We start from the raw sequence: 14742 nt of genomic DNA, 5'->3' as shown, positions 1-14742 counted from the left end.
TGTTATCGCTTACCAAGAACTTTCAAGGCAAGTTCTTTTTTTAAAACATTTCCACTCTCGCAAAAATAGTGCTAATATTGCCACATTCTAACGTGGAAACGTAAATAATATTTTCAATGTTAAGTGATACAAAAACAAAAAAGAGAAATAGAATGAGACCACAATTGTTAAAGACTGCAGGAATTACAGCATCACCAACCAACATCTATCTCTTCACAGCAGTAGCAGCATGTATGACTTTCAAATAACATAATCAACAATAAATGACTCGAACGTTATTCATTAGGGGTGTGCGGATCCCGAAAAGTTGGGACCGGGATCGGGAAAAAACACACCCCTATTATTCATTAAGGTAAGTATACCGGACCATTTTCTAATTTCTATGCTACGTCTTATACTCACGAAATAATTAGTCGTGATGATTTATCTCAAATTAACATGTTGGGGTGATGTGAAAAATTGTTCATTAACGTTGTTGTTGTTGTTGAGTTGGGGTTTTAAGTCCACTTTATGCACAGCAAGGTTAATCAGGACTGGACCTACAGTTTAAAGTGGGATCCGAACCACTTGTGCCTCCACCAGGTATTGAACCCGGGACCCCTTGATTACAAGGTGACGATGCTACCACTGTGCAATCGGGTAGGCCCTGTTCATTAACGTGTAGAAGTTGTAAAATAAGCTTTTCAATTCTCGCAATGATTCTCCGTATACAAGTATGGTAGCCATATTTGTTGATATGAACAATTGACGTTCGCAATTAGTTACGCTGTCTACAGCGTTGCCACACTGTTGATTTCATACTTGGAGAGCATGGATTGTGTAAGAATGGCGGAAGAGAACAGTAAAAACGTTGTTAATGTTGTACAGCTTGTTAGCTGGAGTGTGCAGGAGGATGGCCGTATGCTAATTAATAAACTTATGGATTTCGGTATATTGCCAAAAGAAGGTGCTTACATGTGACAGCAACAGTCACTATGTAGAAGAACATGTGGAGTGTGGACTGATTTGATTACAGGTAAGTTTGGCAACAGTACATCAATCGTAAAATTGCAGGATACGAAAATGGCATGTTCGATGATGAACGTTTGCCATTAAAGTGCTACGAAAATAAGATTTTTTTTATCGGTTCGTAATCACAATTAGCGCAAAACCATTCACGGATAGCCCCACTGACCATTCTCGGTAAGGTTAGGTTAAGTTAGGTTAGGCAAGGCAAACATAGTTAAAATTTGGGGTCGAAAAACCATACACGGGTAGCCCCACGAACCATTCAGGTAAGGTTAGGCTAGGATAGGCAAACATAGTTAAAATTTTAGGTCGTAGTAATATCAGGAATGTATATTTAGTTTTTTAGGTATTAGAAACACAAAATCTTCCTGTAAATAATGAGCAATTGTGGAGATCGCGGGCCACTCAATTTCACCTATTTTGCAATTTCTACACGTGACCCACAAATTTTAACTTCAAATTCGTGATTAGGAGGCCTCAATTAGTGAGTATGCAAAATATTACAAAAATCGGGGAGGGGTCCTGTATTGTAAATTCGTTCCTTCATTAATTGTGGAAGCACCGAGCAGAAAGATTTGGTAAGTAAATGTGTATATTTTATCTTCTGTTTTGCATGCTCATGAGGTGATTTTTTTTTTGTCGCTTTACTTGGCGTAGGGACATTTGGTCAGTTGTAGGGACATTGCCAAAAAATGGTTAGCAACACTGTCGGCTACCAGACGTAGTGAGTGTACCGTACCCTCATGTTCACTTCTGTTTGCGTTTATCAGTACGCGTGTTTTTTATACTGTGTTATTGCTAGTGCTAGTGCTTTATTGTGTGTTAATTGTTATTCATTCATTAGTTATGCCACTAAACATATATAGTCTTGAACAAAGAGTTTTTATGTACGATAATTATGTGAAAGTGGTCAGGCAATTACGAGAGACAGGATCTCTTGAACCTAAGAAACGTGTTGTATTGCTGTTGAAGGAGGTCATTTTCAACATCTCTTATAACACAGGAGGTTAGTGATCATCATTATTATTACTTTTAAATATAATTTTACGCTTTCGGTTTGCTTTATGCGCCGGGATGCTGTCTTCCCTTTCTGTCAACTGAGGATAAAGTAGCGATGTCTAATCTAACATTAGATGTCAGAAATACAGTCAACTCTCGATTCTACGACCCCGGGTATAACGACCCTCTCGAAGTAACGACCCTTTTCCTGGGAACCGTGAAAAATTTAGAAAAAGATAGAAAAATTTGAAAAATTGAAGGAAATCGGCCAAAAAATGCGTTGTTTTTTCCTCCACTCATTCCCTTTACGAGCGCTCTACCGCTCACAATTAGGTCTGAACTAAAAATAGACACCACCACCTCTGCCCTCCCCTCCCTCAAGTGCACCAATGTTACCCCGCACCCGACTGTCGCTACCCAACGCACCAGGCTTGTTTTGTCACGCTTGCTCTTGGATACGCGAGAAGAGAAGATCGAATGTGCTTGGATGTTATTTTAAATCGACTTTACTTGTTTCCTTGTCCTAAGAACTGCTGAAAACTCGCGGGGAAGGGTGGGAGCAGCCCGAAATGACTGCTGGACTTGCAGTCTTTGCCAATGTGTATGGCAGGTCAAGCTCTTTCATCGATAAATACACCACCTTGAGAGATAAGATCGCAGGAATGTTCGAAAATACAGATGTGTGGCGCCTGGAAGTCTGGCCCATCTGTCCAGCTCTGACCTAGAGTTCAGCAGGTTCCCGTGAGTGAGCAACTCTCGGCCTTGTAGCCGACAACTTCCGGTAACCGCTTTCATTCAAAGCGTGTTCTTTGTTCCCTGCAACACTTCATAAAAAAGCGAAACTGTTAGAGATAATCAAAACCACATAGGTGAACTAAAAATCGTCAACCCGCTTAATGCGTTGTCATCCAGGTTTCCACAAAAGTTTACTTCGCTCTTACGTGCATCATAACTCCCGTTTCCCACTTCATACGTTTTCCTAATTGTGTCGATGTCGTAATATCTGCCAAAAAAGTGTTCCGTTGGCTGACTGACTTCTCCATCTTTTTCTGTCAGCAAACGTGGGGGGGGGGGGGGGGGGGCGATGCAGATTGTTTCAGCCACGATTTTCTTGCTGATGCGGGCTGATTACAGGCGAGGGTGGAAAAGGACCCACCCTCTTCCTTTCCTTTGACGTCTAAAATGGGGTAACCAGTTCTGGATATATTCTTGAAAACGAACAAGAACCATAGAACAAGTAAAAAAAAAGGTGACCCTCTACCCTTTCCCCAGCTCATTCTCCGCCACTGGTGTGCACGGCAATGTTGATAATTGCAGAATTCAGTTGTTTTTTAAAATTTATTTATTATATATATATTTTTAATGCTGTTGTCTGCACAGGAAATATTGCCCGTATTATTGTCTGTTGCGTGGTAAAACGTAAAGCAATGGTCATTTCTTTCTTCTTTACACTGCTGTTAAAAGTTCCGTCTTCGACAGTTGCGTTATCTTTAAAATGCTGGGACTTTTCTCTTCCGCCACCTGTTGCTCGAACTTCCAGCCGGTCTCCTTGTTTTAACGATGCAGCTGGCGCCAGTGTTTTGTCTAGCGTGTGCAAAGCTCTTGCTTGCCGATAACAGCGATGACGCATCCAGCGCGCGAAGGAAAAAGTTATTGTTTTGAATCTCGCAAAGCTGTTTTGATTTGACGATAACGAAATTCGATCTCCAGAAAGCAAAACAAGAGTTAAAATAACTTCATGTTCTGCGCCTTCTGATAAGCAAAACGTAAATTTAATTTACTTTTCTTCAGAACCATTCATGTGGAGGAAAAAAAAAAGTGTTCAATGTAGGAATGGTCGCTGAGAAAGACATTATTCAAGGGGAAAGCGTTTGGAGGGGTGGGTGTTTGACATCGAGAATACTCCTAAATCCAACATTAAATCGTCGATTAACGTGCGAGTAAATAACGATCTACCATTTTGATATGTGAAAATGCGCCGTTTCATAAAGCTTGTTTTCAGTTCATTTTATGCTGATGGGCTAATCGGGACTAAATATAGAGTTTAAAGTGAAATTCAATTCCAAACCCGAATGATTATCAACTGGCACGTTGTTTAATGACCTGTCCTACAATACGCATTGGGTGGAAATAGATCGCAAGTTGCGCATTTCCTTTTTCACGCTGGATTACAATGCAAGTCAAAGAAGGAGTTTGGACTGCTCCCTTGAATGGGGAAGGAGGGCAAATGAAGTTGGTTGAAGCAAAGAAAAGTGACTTTTTTTTTACGATGTATTTTACACAGCCGAACCAGAACGAAAATTACATCCCTGCCTTTATTTTTTTTTGTCTGGTACTTAGAGAGGTTGTGTTGTTTCTCCCGAGAGATCTAATCTTACCAGTTAATCTTGTAACAGACAATGCTCCAGTAAACCCATATAAAATCCAACATTCATTCTGCCCGATTATCTCCCGACTTTTGCTGGCACCAGTCTGACTGGTGTCAAGATTCTTCGAGTTTCGCTTGCAATAAGCGAGAGATTGTTTTCCTTTCCATAGGTCTCAGTGGAAACGGGTTTCTCATGAACTAGAAATGTAAGAATTTCCTGGAAAAGCAACGACTGTGCACAATTGAAACAAAGTAACATTATTTTAAATTCTCTTTTGTGAAAACTTTTTCATGTTCTATTTTCCTTCTCAGAACACGCATCCTGTGCATAACAGGTTGTATAACTACCAGGATAAATGATGTTACCATCTCCTAGGCATCTTTGTGTCCGTTTGAGCTCCCTTCAAGCTGAAAATTGGTGCAAATTCAAATAACGACCCCTTCGAAATAACGACCCTTTTCCCGGGAACTGTGAAAGGTCGTTGAATCGAGAGTTGACTGTATTTGTATTTGGGAGGACACCTTTTCCAGCATCCTTGCGACAAGGTACGTGCTTATTTCAATTGTAATTGTAACTATAATTGTGAAAAGTGGAAACATTACAAAACAAGCGGTTTCTGTTACGGACTTCCTCTAACGCAATTTGCCGGGACCTGTTGCATGAAGGGGCTGCCGACCGGCCGACACGCCGGTGGTAAACGACTGAAATAACCTCCCTGTATAAGTTGACATAGGAATCAATCAATGAGAAAAAGCACTAGGTGAAAACGTCAAAATTTGAACATTTGTGGTTTTGGCATTGGTGCAACGATATTGTAGCAATGAACCAATACCAATATTAAAACTTTCATTTCTTCAAGACACTAAATGATTTGTTCATCTCCTTAATGTACATATTCAGGTGACTGTTATGGGCTTTGCCTTATTTAAAAAACTATGATGCATAGAACTATTCATGTTACCGCTTCATTAGTATCAGAAAATACTAAAAAAAAACCATAATGAACCTGTACTGGTTAAAAAAACATAACACATTGACATGTTTTTCCTAAAGCATTTTAAAAATGTATTTTGTCAACTAATAAATTATGATTACTGGAATAATGTGTTACCTATTGTTCAGCCAGGGTTCTATGCAATACAGCCACAGCCTTAACAGAAAACACAGGTGATATTCTATATGGAATGAGCAAGTATAGTTCTAGTGCTAAAGTTGTTATATTTTAGTAAAACCAGCACAATTTGTTGATATCCAAACATAAATACTAAGAGATATGTATTCTTCTCCACCTTCTGCCAGACAGGGACCTATAGAATGATTCATTGCTCCTTGTTTGACATGTGACAGGAAGAGTGGAATAAGGTAACAGGAACAAGCTTCATGTTATCAAGCCCACTTGGTGAATGACGTTCCTTGTCCCATTCCTACCTTAACCCACCTTCAAATTAGACACAGCCACCTCACCCATTATTTGCTGTGACACCCTCCGCTGTGCCATTTATGGAATGTTCTTTTAAGTCTTCAGCATATGTCTCTCGAATGTGCAGATTTTACTTTACTCAGAGAGTTTTAACTTAACAATGTCATTCATGTTTCAAGATGATGACAGAGTTTTAGCAAACGTATTTAGGTTTTGAGAAATGTGGGCCTTTTACACTGTTTCTGAGGAAGTCTGTAGACTATCTTTGCCTCTTTATAAAGTAATGTCCTTTTACAACTGGCACTTTTAACCTTTTTCAAAGCACTCTTTACACTCCTTTTTAAAATTTAAAGTAAAGATTTTAGATAACCTCATATACTTAGAAGGATGCAAAATGCCCATACGTGCTGAAACACCTAAAAAAGCCACAAAACCCCATTAAACCTGTAACTTGTAACTTTCATGGCCAATTTTTAGTTAGGCCTTTGAAATAAACCTGTCAGGAGCATGAAATAACATTACATTAATAATTTTGAATTTTAAAACTCCAAAAATGTGAGTCATTCTTTGCTTAAGTGTAAAATATAACTTTCGTTAAGAGATATCTAAAAAAAAAGTAGTTTGTGTAGTGTGAATCAGGAACATCGAAGCAGCATATTGCAGAAAAACTTGCACCAAAAATCATCTCAGTGAAATATTGCATTTACACCCACACAAGCACACACAGTGGAACATTTACTGATAAAGAAACTAGCTTTAAAACCACCTGCTGGAAAGAGCATCAGTCTAAGGTGATTTAGAAACACACAAAACAAACAACATACAATAGAATACATATGAAGCAAAGCATTTTGAAGGCTTGCACCTTATCAAGGAATACTAAATGGAAGGAGGTCAGTTGTAAGAAAAAAGCTCCAAAATTTCATCCAACTAAATAACAATGTATCATTCTTGATTTTGAAATAACATTGGAGATGACCTGATGAATTATTTATTCACAGTTGTCCACTGTTAAACATGTACACATTTTGTCCCACATGTATCACCTTGTGTGGACCTGCAAGTGCAACCAGTGCCACATGTACGTCAAGTAAGTTATTTATGTACGTAATTTGCAGTTCCAATATTGAGGCCTGTTCAAGAAAGACTTGCATGGATAATTTCTTTCTAAATAACAAAGCTATAAACACTATACCCAATTGACATCACAGTATACACTGAACTTTCCCCCATGTGGTATAAACTGTTGTATACCGACTAAAGATGTATGCCAGACCTGATCTGTGTGCACCAGACCTAATTACTCTATGCTATCTACCGCTGCTCTATTATCTAGTTTTCATCATGCATACTGCAAATCTGTATCGTCCTTTGTGAGAGAAAAGGACATGTACTGTATGATTAATAATGTAAGTTGCTTATGCACATTATGTTGATGAGTTTGTGAATAACACACTTTTGCTTGTGACTTAAATCTAGTTGTACGAGGGTTATTTTTTAAGTAAGGTCAGTTTTGAATAAAAACAAAGTAAGTAAATGTTTTTTTTTAAAAAAAACATTTATTTTCTGCATTTACACAAACCTCTTTATTCTTCTACATAATTTCCTTGTCGGTTTAAACATTTATTGAAACAAACTATCAGTTTTTGGATATAACTCTGCCGAATGTGATGATAGCCAGTTACTCACAGAAGCTGAGCTAATTGTTGTTCCTTGTGGCAAAAATTCCACTAACAAAACACCCTGCTTGTCTCAAAACACACGTTGCCATGATGCTGCTCAAAGAATGCCAGGAGGCTGCACACGCACTCATTCCCACATGCACACACAATTTCAAACGGTATTCACAAACAGACCTTGTGCCTAGCGAACACCACCTCTTCCGCCATCTGAAGACCTTCCTGCACAGCAAGCGTTTAGACACTGATGAAGAAGTGAAAACGACTGTGAGTAACTGGCTATCATCACAGGCGGCAGAGTTCTATGAGGAGGGTATCCAAAAACTCTTTAGTTCGTTACAATAAAGATTTTTTTGAAAAACATTTACTTACTTCGTTTTTATTGCAAAACGGACCCTACTTAAAAAATAACCCTTGTATTTTACCTCCACACTCAGGCATACCGAAGAACCTGCACTCAACATAAACATTCACTAGACCAATAACAAGACGGACTCTAAGCTCTGCCTTATGACACTCACATATTTAACTTTATATTGGCTCCACTTCAAAATTTCCTGATGAGAGCAATGTATGCGCTCGAACATTGATGCTAATGCCGATTTAACCTGGCTGGTAACTTGAGAACACTTGTTCGAATCACATTGTCAGGAAAGCTACAATTCATATTCACTGAACATGTCCTTAAAGGTTTTGAAGAAGTACCCATCTCCTAGTCAAGTCATGTGTATCACAGTGGGACAGTATGCAGCACAGGAACTCTGTGTTCATTTAGGAAAAACAAATTCAGAAGCATATGGAGTGATTGTGCAGGCATGTGGTGAGTGTATAATGACACGTTGTACAACGCCGTAGTGGTAAAAATAATTTTGCTAAGGCTGTGAATCATTTGCAAAACAAGGCAGACTTGGGTGTAAGCTTTTCATGGAATCGGGTATCAGAATATTGAGATGGTTAATAGCATGGTTAATGCACATTATTTCGTATCTGTTTTGACAAACCGGCTTGCACATATCGAATAAGAAGCATCTACATTTTCACCAAAGTGATTTGAAACTTAATGACAATCTTCTTGTGCCATAGAAAGTTACTACCATCCTGGCCAAAAGAAATACTGGACTGAATCCATATTCTCCATACAGTCCTGACTCAGCCTCCTAAAACTAATTATTTTCCTTACACTCAAAAATAAGTTTCGAAGATGTAGGTCGACTCATCACAAGAGGTAGTCAAAGATGTGGAGGTGACTGATTGAGATGAAGAATGATGACTTCCAGCACCATCTTCAAGTAGTGGCAGCAAGGTTTGAACAGTTGTATTTGCTCCAAAAGGGATTACTTCGAAAAGGTTCAAATTATTACGTATACCGTATTTAGGCGAGTATAATGGGCTTGTGTGTATAATGCGCACCCTGTTTTTCGATGGGGAAAAGTGACAAACAATTATAATACTTACGTGAAATTTCACATAAGTAATGTTAAACCACGTTTACCGCATCCATCACGGAAACAATTATATCTCGTTTATATTGTGCAGTACAATTAAGGTTCAAGATATGGCTTTCTTAGTTGTAGGTTGTAAAGCTGTTGCTATACCTATTCAGTCAGTCACCTGTTGCTATGTGGACCAAGAGGAGAATACCATCTAGTGTATACAATGAGTCACAACGCACACCACCCCCTACCCTTCCACTGTGTGAGCATCCCAAAGCTTTCACTTCTGTAAGCAGCTTGTTTATTCTGTAGTAGAATAAAGCAAGATCAAACAAGATCAAAATTATGTTATGGATTTGCAGTGCTCAGGAAGTTATTTTCTACTATTTCTTGCCCAACAAATACCACTTGATACACATCCTGGATGGGAGGTGCATGCTCGAATTCTGTTGGAAAGGCACCACTTACCTCTGTCGCAAAATGTTCAGTTTCAAAGTGAAAAATCATGGGAAATGGCAATTTCACTTTTGTAGTGTTTATATATATATATATAGTGAAAGCATGCGAGGTTTCATGTTGACTGTCTGAATTATTCCATACATAATACGAACCACAGTTTTTTTTTGGGCGGGGGGGGGGGGGCAAAAAATTTGGAAATAAGTGTGCATTATACACAAGTAAATATGGCATTCTTATAATATTCTGTGCAAGTCTTTCTTGAACAGGCTTTCTTTCATTAATTACTCAATATCACTACTGCGAAAGGGGCAAAACATTGGACGTTTACATAATATTCTATTGTATGGTTTTGAATTTTCTTGCATCATAAGAACAGAGTGCAGTGTTATGAAGAAGACATAGGAATTGAGCCTCTGTGCCTACACTTACCTAGTCCTACAAGGCACAGAATCTGAGAGAGACGAGGCTCTCTTACTTCTCATGGTCCTAGAGATTTGTTTCAAGGCAGATCTTGCTATTCTGAAAGATGCCATAACTTGTTGATGGATACAGTGGCTTTGAAAGAATTCTCAGGGTGGTTACTAAATGACGCAAAAGTTAATTCCAGGTTTTCATTTTTGAAAATTCAAATTATCTTCAAATTCAATTATAATAAAGTTCAACTGTATTAATATGTTATGTTTATTTATTAATTCATTTACTTGAAGTTTCAGATATAGTGCTAAAAGACCACATTTTATTCTGAAACTGTGCAACAAGAAAACAAAAAAACAACAAGAAAACAAGACACTACAAAATGGCATAGAAAAAACAATGTTATACACAAATTCTTAGAGATTGTCGGAAACTGTGTTCCGACTAGAAAATATCAGTATTACAGGCAGGTTATTATATAAGTGGGGGAGCCTATAGTAAAGAGACTGCTGTAGGAGGGAGAGCCTTTTAGTGGGAATGTGAAAGAGCTTTACGTTGTGGGTTGGCCGTGTGGGTCCTCCCAGGTGAATATTGGTTGACCAAAAATTCGGTTTTAATTTTGTAGTTCATGATTTTATGCAAAAATTTCATGTCTGTTATTTTGTGACGAGTGTGTGGTGACTGGATATTCAAAATGGACATAATATCTGTTTTATGGAGGTGTCTTAGAGAAGGTATTCTATGGCGAGCAATGGCGAGGAAAAGGCTGAGGACACAATCAATCCTGGATACATTAGTTTTACAAGCCATAGTCCAGATGGGGGAGCAGTATTCAAGAATGGGGGAGTTAAAGGATTTGAAAAATATGCTACTGGATGATTGGGTTTGGATTTCAGTGAACCTGTACAGAAGACCAATGAGACACATGGCTCTTTTAGTAGTATGTGTAATGTGTTCATTGAAGTTTAGTTTTTTGTCGATGGTAATACCAAGATCTATTTGAGGATGAAATCTTTTTGATGGGACTGTTTTTGAGAGTATAAAGACAAAGCACTTTGTTCCTTTTTAAGTAAATGGTGAGGCAGGAGCATTTCTGAGAATTCAATTCAAGTCTCCACTGGCAACACCATGCAAATAGTTCTGTATGAGCTTATTGTAGGAGTAGTGATTCGTGTTCAGATGAAATTTCTTTGAAGAGTTTACAGTCATCGGCAAAGAGAAGTACATTTATGGAAAGAGAACACAGCCTGTCGGGCAGATCATCCATGTAAAGAAGGAACAAAGGTGGGCCTAAGACACACACTCCCCTGAGGTACACCAGACAGGACAGGTAGAAAGCTGTAAGAGGAGCCAGAAAGGAGAACATGCTGCTCTCATGCATGCAGACAGTCTATTAGCAAAGATAAAAGTTTACCATGGATGTTAAATCTGGATTGTAATTTATGAAGAAGAAGACTATGGTTAATTTTAACGAAGACTTTTGAAATGTCCAAAGATATAACATCAAGCTGGGAATTATTTGACATAGACTGAGTAGCATGAGAAAGTAATACCGATAGATTGGTCAAGCAAGAGCTGCCTGGAAGAAAACCATGCTGAGCAGTATTTATAAGGGAGGATGTGAACTTTAGCAACCTGTCTTTGATTATTTTCTCACAGGTGATAGAGACGTGACAAAAGAGAGATTGGTCAATAAGATTTTATTTTGTCTCCAGATTTATAGATCGATACAACATTTGCATGTTTGAACAGTTCAGGAAACACACCTGCCTAAAAACAATTGTAAGAGACAGAGGGTGAGCCAGGGAGTCGGCAGTTTTGTAAAGGAAAGTAAAACGTTTATTAACAGTTCCTTATACAGTTTACTGTGTATGTTGAAAATTTATAGAATATGTCCACGGACTGGTTCAGGGCAACTAGTACCTAGTTTCTCTCCATTAATGTAACAGCATGAATTTACAAAAATGATTATGCAGTTTTTATTTATGCAAATAGTTTTTTACCTCCATGTGCTGAGTAGAACAAAGCATGGGGTGCCAAACAAGAGGAAGATCTAGTTAGCCAGGCTGGCAGAATTGTACATGGACAATTATGGACATGGAAGTTCAGTGGAATCCTGATTTGTTTATTCATTTATAGTGTACAACATGCCTAGCCCAATTGTAGTAAAGTTCCCTGCACCATGAAGGCACATTTAGGGGATGTGGGGGTAGGGCCCCGCACATTCTCGATCTAGGCCATTTTGGAGATGTGATCAGCACCACGCTCCGGCCACCTTACCCCCCCCCCTTTGCTGCATAGTAGCCACTGATTTGAGGCTGGGTGAGCCCCAGAGCCACTTTACACAGGAACAAGGCCAGAAAATTTTTGACCTTAGATCATCCACCCTGGGAATCGAACTCTGGTCTCCCACGTAGAAGTCAGACACCCTACTGACTAGACCACTGAGTGCTCTAATTAAATAATATTTTAATAAATTCACTGCAATGTTTCAGTATTTTCTTTTTTAAGTTTGTATAATCTCGGCAAAAATATCAATAGTGTTATTTTTACTTGTTGTGTGCATGTTCACAGATTTTAGATTCCCCCCCAATCCAATCCCCATGGTTCCAACAGAGTACGATGCTACAAAATTTTGACATCTTCCTGCCTTTTTAAGTTTTTTAGTATTCATCCCATGAAAAACAAATTTGTTTCACATACCGTAGGAACATGATACTTAAAAGTGAAAAGCTGAAGAAAAATTGATTGATTGATTAATTTTACTTCACGTTTCTGCCACTTTATGCTAATTGCCAAGATGAGGGTGACTGCTGATGGGGTGAAATAGATGAAGGGACAATCCCAAACACAAATGGCACTCATGGATGACAACACAACAAGTGCCACGGGTCCAGATGCCAGAGCCTCGCTACTCTGCAAAATGCAGTCCACGGTGCACTTTGTGGAAGGGAGGTAGGTTGACATTTGGACATATTTGAAAAGGGAAGCATCTTACACCCCTTTAAGAAAAATGACAAAACAATGCTTTGATTAGTGACAACAACTTTAGATGAATAGCTAGAGGAATATATTTTTGGTAAATAAAAATGTACAAAAACAGTCAATTTCAGGTTCAAAAGTGGAAAATAAAATAAAATTTTGTTGATATATCGGTGAAAAATCTGATAAAAATTGATATATAAAATGACATTTTGGTTTTAAAATTATGAACATAATCCTAAATTTAAATTAAAACCCGAACTTACTACACAAAATAAACATATCCCTTCTAATAGCAGATTTATGTAGTTACCAGAGTATTAAGTTTATTCCTGTATAAAGGAGTCCATTTTTGCTTCTCAAACATTACAGCAGAATTAATCAATTTTCTGTGAATTGCACAACTCATAGGATAATTCAAACTTCAGATAGTGTTGTGTCTGTAAATAAACTCTAAATATTGTGTTTAGGAATCTATTTCGCATTTTGCAGTTCATTTCGCATCATTTCGTGAATAAACAGGGTAAGAAAATGCACCTCCCACCTTTCAGAAACATGAAAAATGCATGCCTCTATGAATAACATACATTTTCATTTTCCATAAGAATACACTGGAACCTCGATTTTATGTTTTTCAGGTGACCAAGTTTAAAAAAATTTAAATGTGGGAGAGTGTAAACTCCAAGAAAATGTTGTAATATTTTGCTGTGTTGCGATGACTGCATGTATAATGCAGGAAAGTTTAAAATCTGGAAACACAAAATGGTTCCACTGTACATAGTAGCATCGCAGAAGCTAGTATACTGGCGAACTTTAAAAAAAGGTCTCCCTCCTCTTAGTTAGATTGGAAGGTAGTTGGAAACACTTCATTACTCCTGTATTGGATAAGAAAGTGGGGGAAGGCAGTTGCAGACAAGGCCATCACTACCCTATGCGCACGTAAACTTGTTTCTGGAAAGCTTTCTGTTGGAATCTTGTCAGGCATGATCTGGGCAGTTTGTGGAAGATTTTTGTGTAGCCCCCCCCCCCCCCCCCCCCCTCTGTGTATGTGTGTGTGCGTGCGCGCGTGCACGCCGACACCCGTTTCTTTTTAAGTTTGGCGTATTTTTATTGCATCGACTAATTGCTGTTATGGCTAGGAATGAAATAAATAAATATAAATAAAAAAGTATAAAAAATACCAAAATTCCTGGCATGAGTAGTTAGTAGTAGTAAAGTTTAGGTAAAGTTCCTCGTGCGTATAGCAACGTGCCATGAAGGCATATTTAGGGGATGTGATAGTAGGGAACCGCATATTCTCGAGCTCGGCCACTTGGAGGTGATTCGATCAGCACTTAGCTCCAGCCGGCTTTTTTTCGCCAGGGTTGTAGTAGAATGAGAAAATAGAAATGTTTTGCATTCTGCGTATGTAACAGTATTCTTTGGATATTGTCCCTGAAATATCTGTTAACATCCTAACCCGCAGTTTTTTCAGGATAAACTAGTTGAAGGCCACGAGTGGTTCCTGAGAAGTTATGAACATAGCACAGAATGAGCACTAGTTTAGCTCACGTTTCTTAGGGGGATATTCCGGAGGTAAAATAGTCCCCCGTTCGGATCTCCGGGTGGGGACTACTTTGGGAGGTCCCTGGACTAAGGATAAGATCTACGTTAGGAATAAGGATATTAAATTAGGCACCTGGAATGTTCTGAGCCTTTACCGGCCTGGGGCATTTCAGTGTACAGTTGATGAGATAGTGAAGTATAAATTAGATGTAGTAGCTGTCCAGGAAGTTAGGTGGCCAGGAGAAGGGAATTGTAAAACTAAAAATTATACTTTTTTCTATGGTGGTACTGAAAATCATAATTTTGGAACAGGCTTTTTCATAAATAATAGAATTATCTCAGCTCTTAAAACAGTAGAATTTATTAATGATAGGATATCATATGCAGTTTTACAGGGTAGGTGGTGTAAAATTATTTTAATAAACATACATGCA

General features: G+C 38.4%; 1 protein-coding gene across 5 annotated transcripts in view; it reads right to left on the bottom strand.

Annotated features, from left to right (window-relative positions):
• LOC145987938 (optineurin-like) overlaps positions 1–14742 on the bottom strand; it is a 125869-nt gene that overhangs the window by 20606 nt on the left and 90521 nt on the right. For 4 of the 5 annotated variants that reach the window (XM_083122768.1, XM_083122769.1, XM_083122771.1 and 1 more), the window contains exon 14: positions 9797–9886. The exons of the other annotated variant lie outside the window; for it this stretch is intronic. In XM_083122768.1, the coding sequence (XP_082978894.1) occupies positions 9797–9886 (90 nt within the window). The remainder of the gene's footprint in view (positions 1–9796; positions 9887–14742) is intronic. 5 annotated transcript variants of the gene reach the window in all.

The sequence above is a fragment of the Lepisma saccharinum genome, chromosome 5 (genome assembly GCF_977018435.1).
Source record: "Lepisma saccharinum chromosome 5, izLepSacc3.1, whole genome shotgun sequence".
Classification (NCBI taxonomy): Eukaryota; Metazoa; Arthropoda; class Insecta; order Zygentoma; family Lepismatidae; genus Lepisma; species Lepisma saccharinum.
The sequence above is the reverse complement of the archived record's forward strand: the minus strand, read 5'-3'. Positions and strand labels throughout refer to the sequence as shown.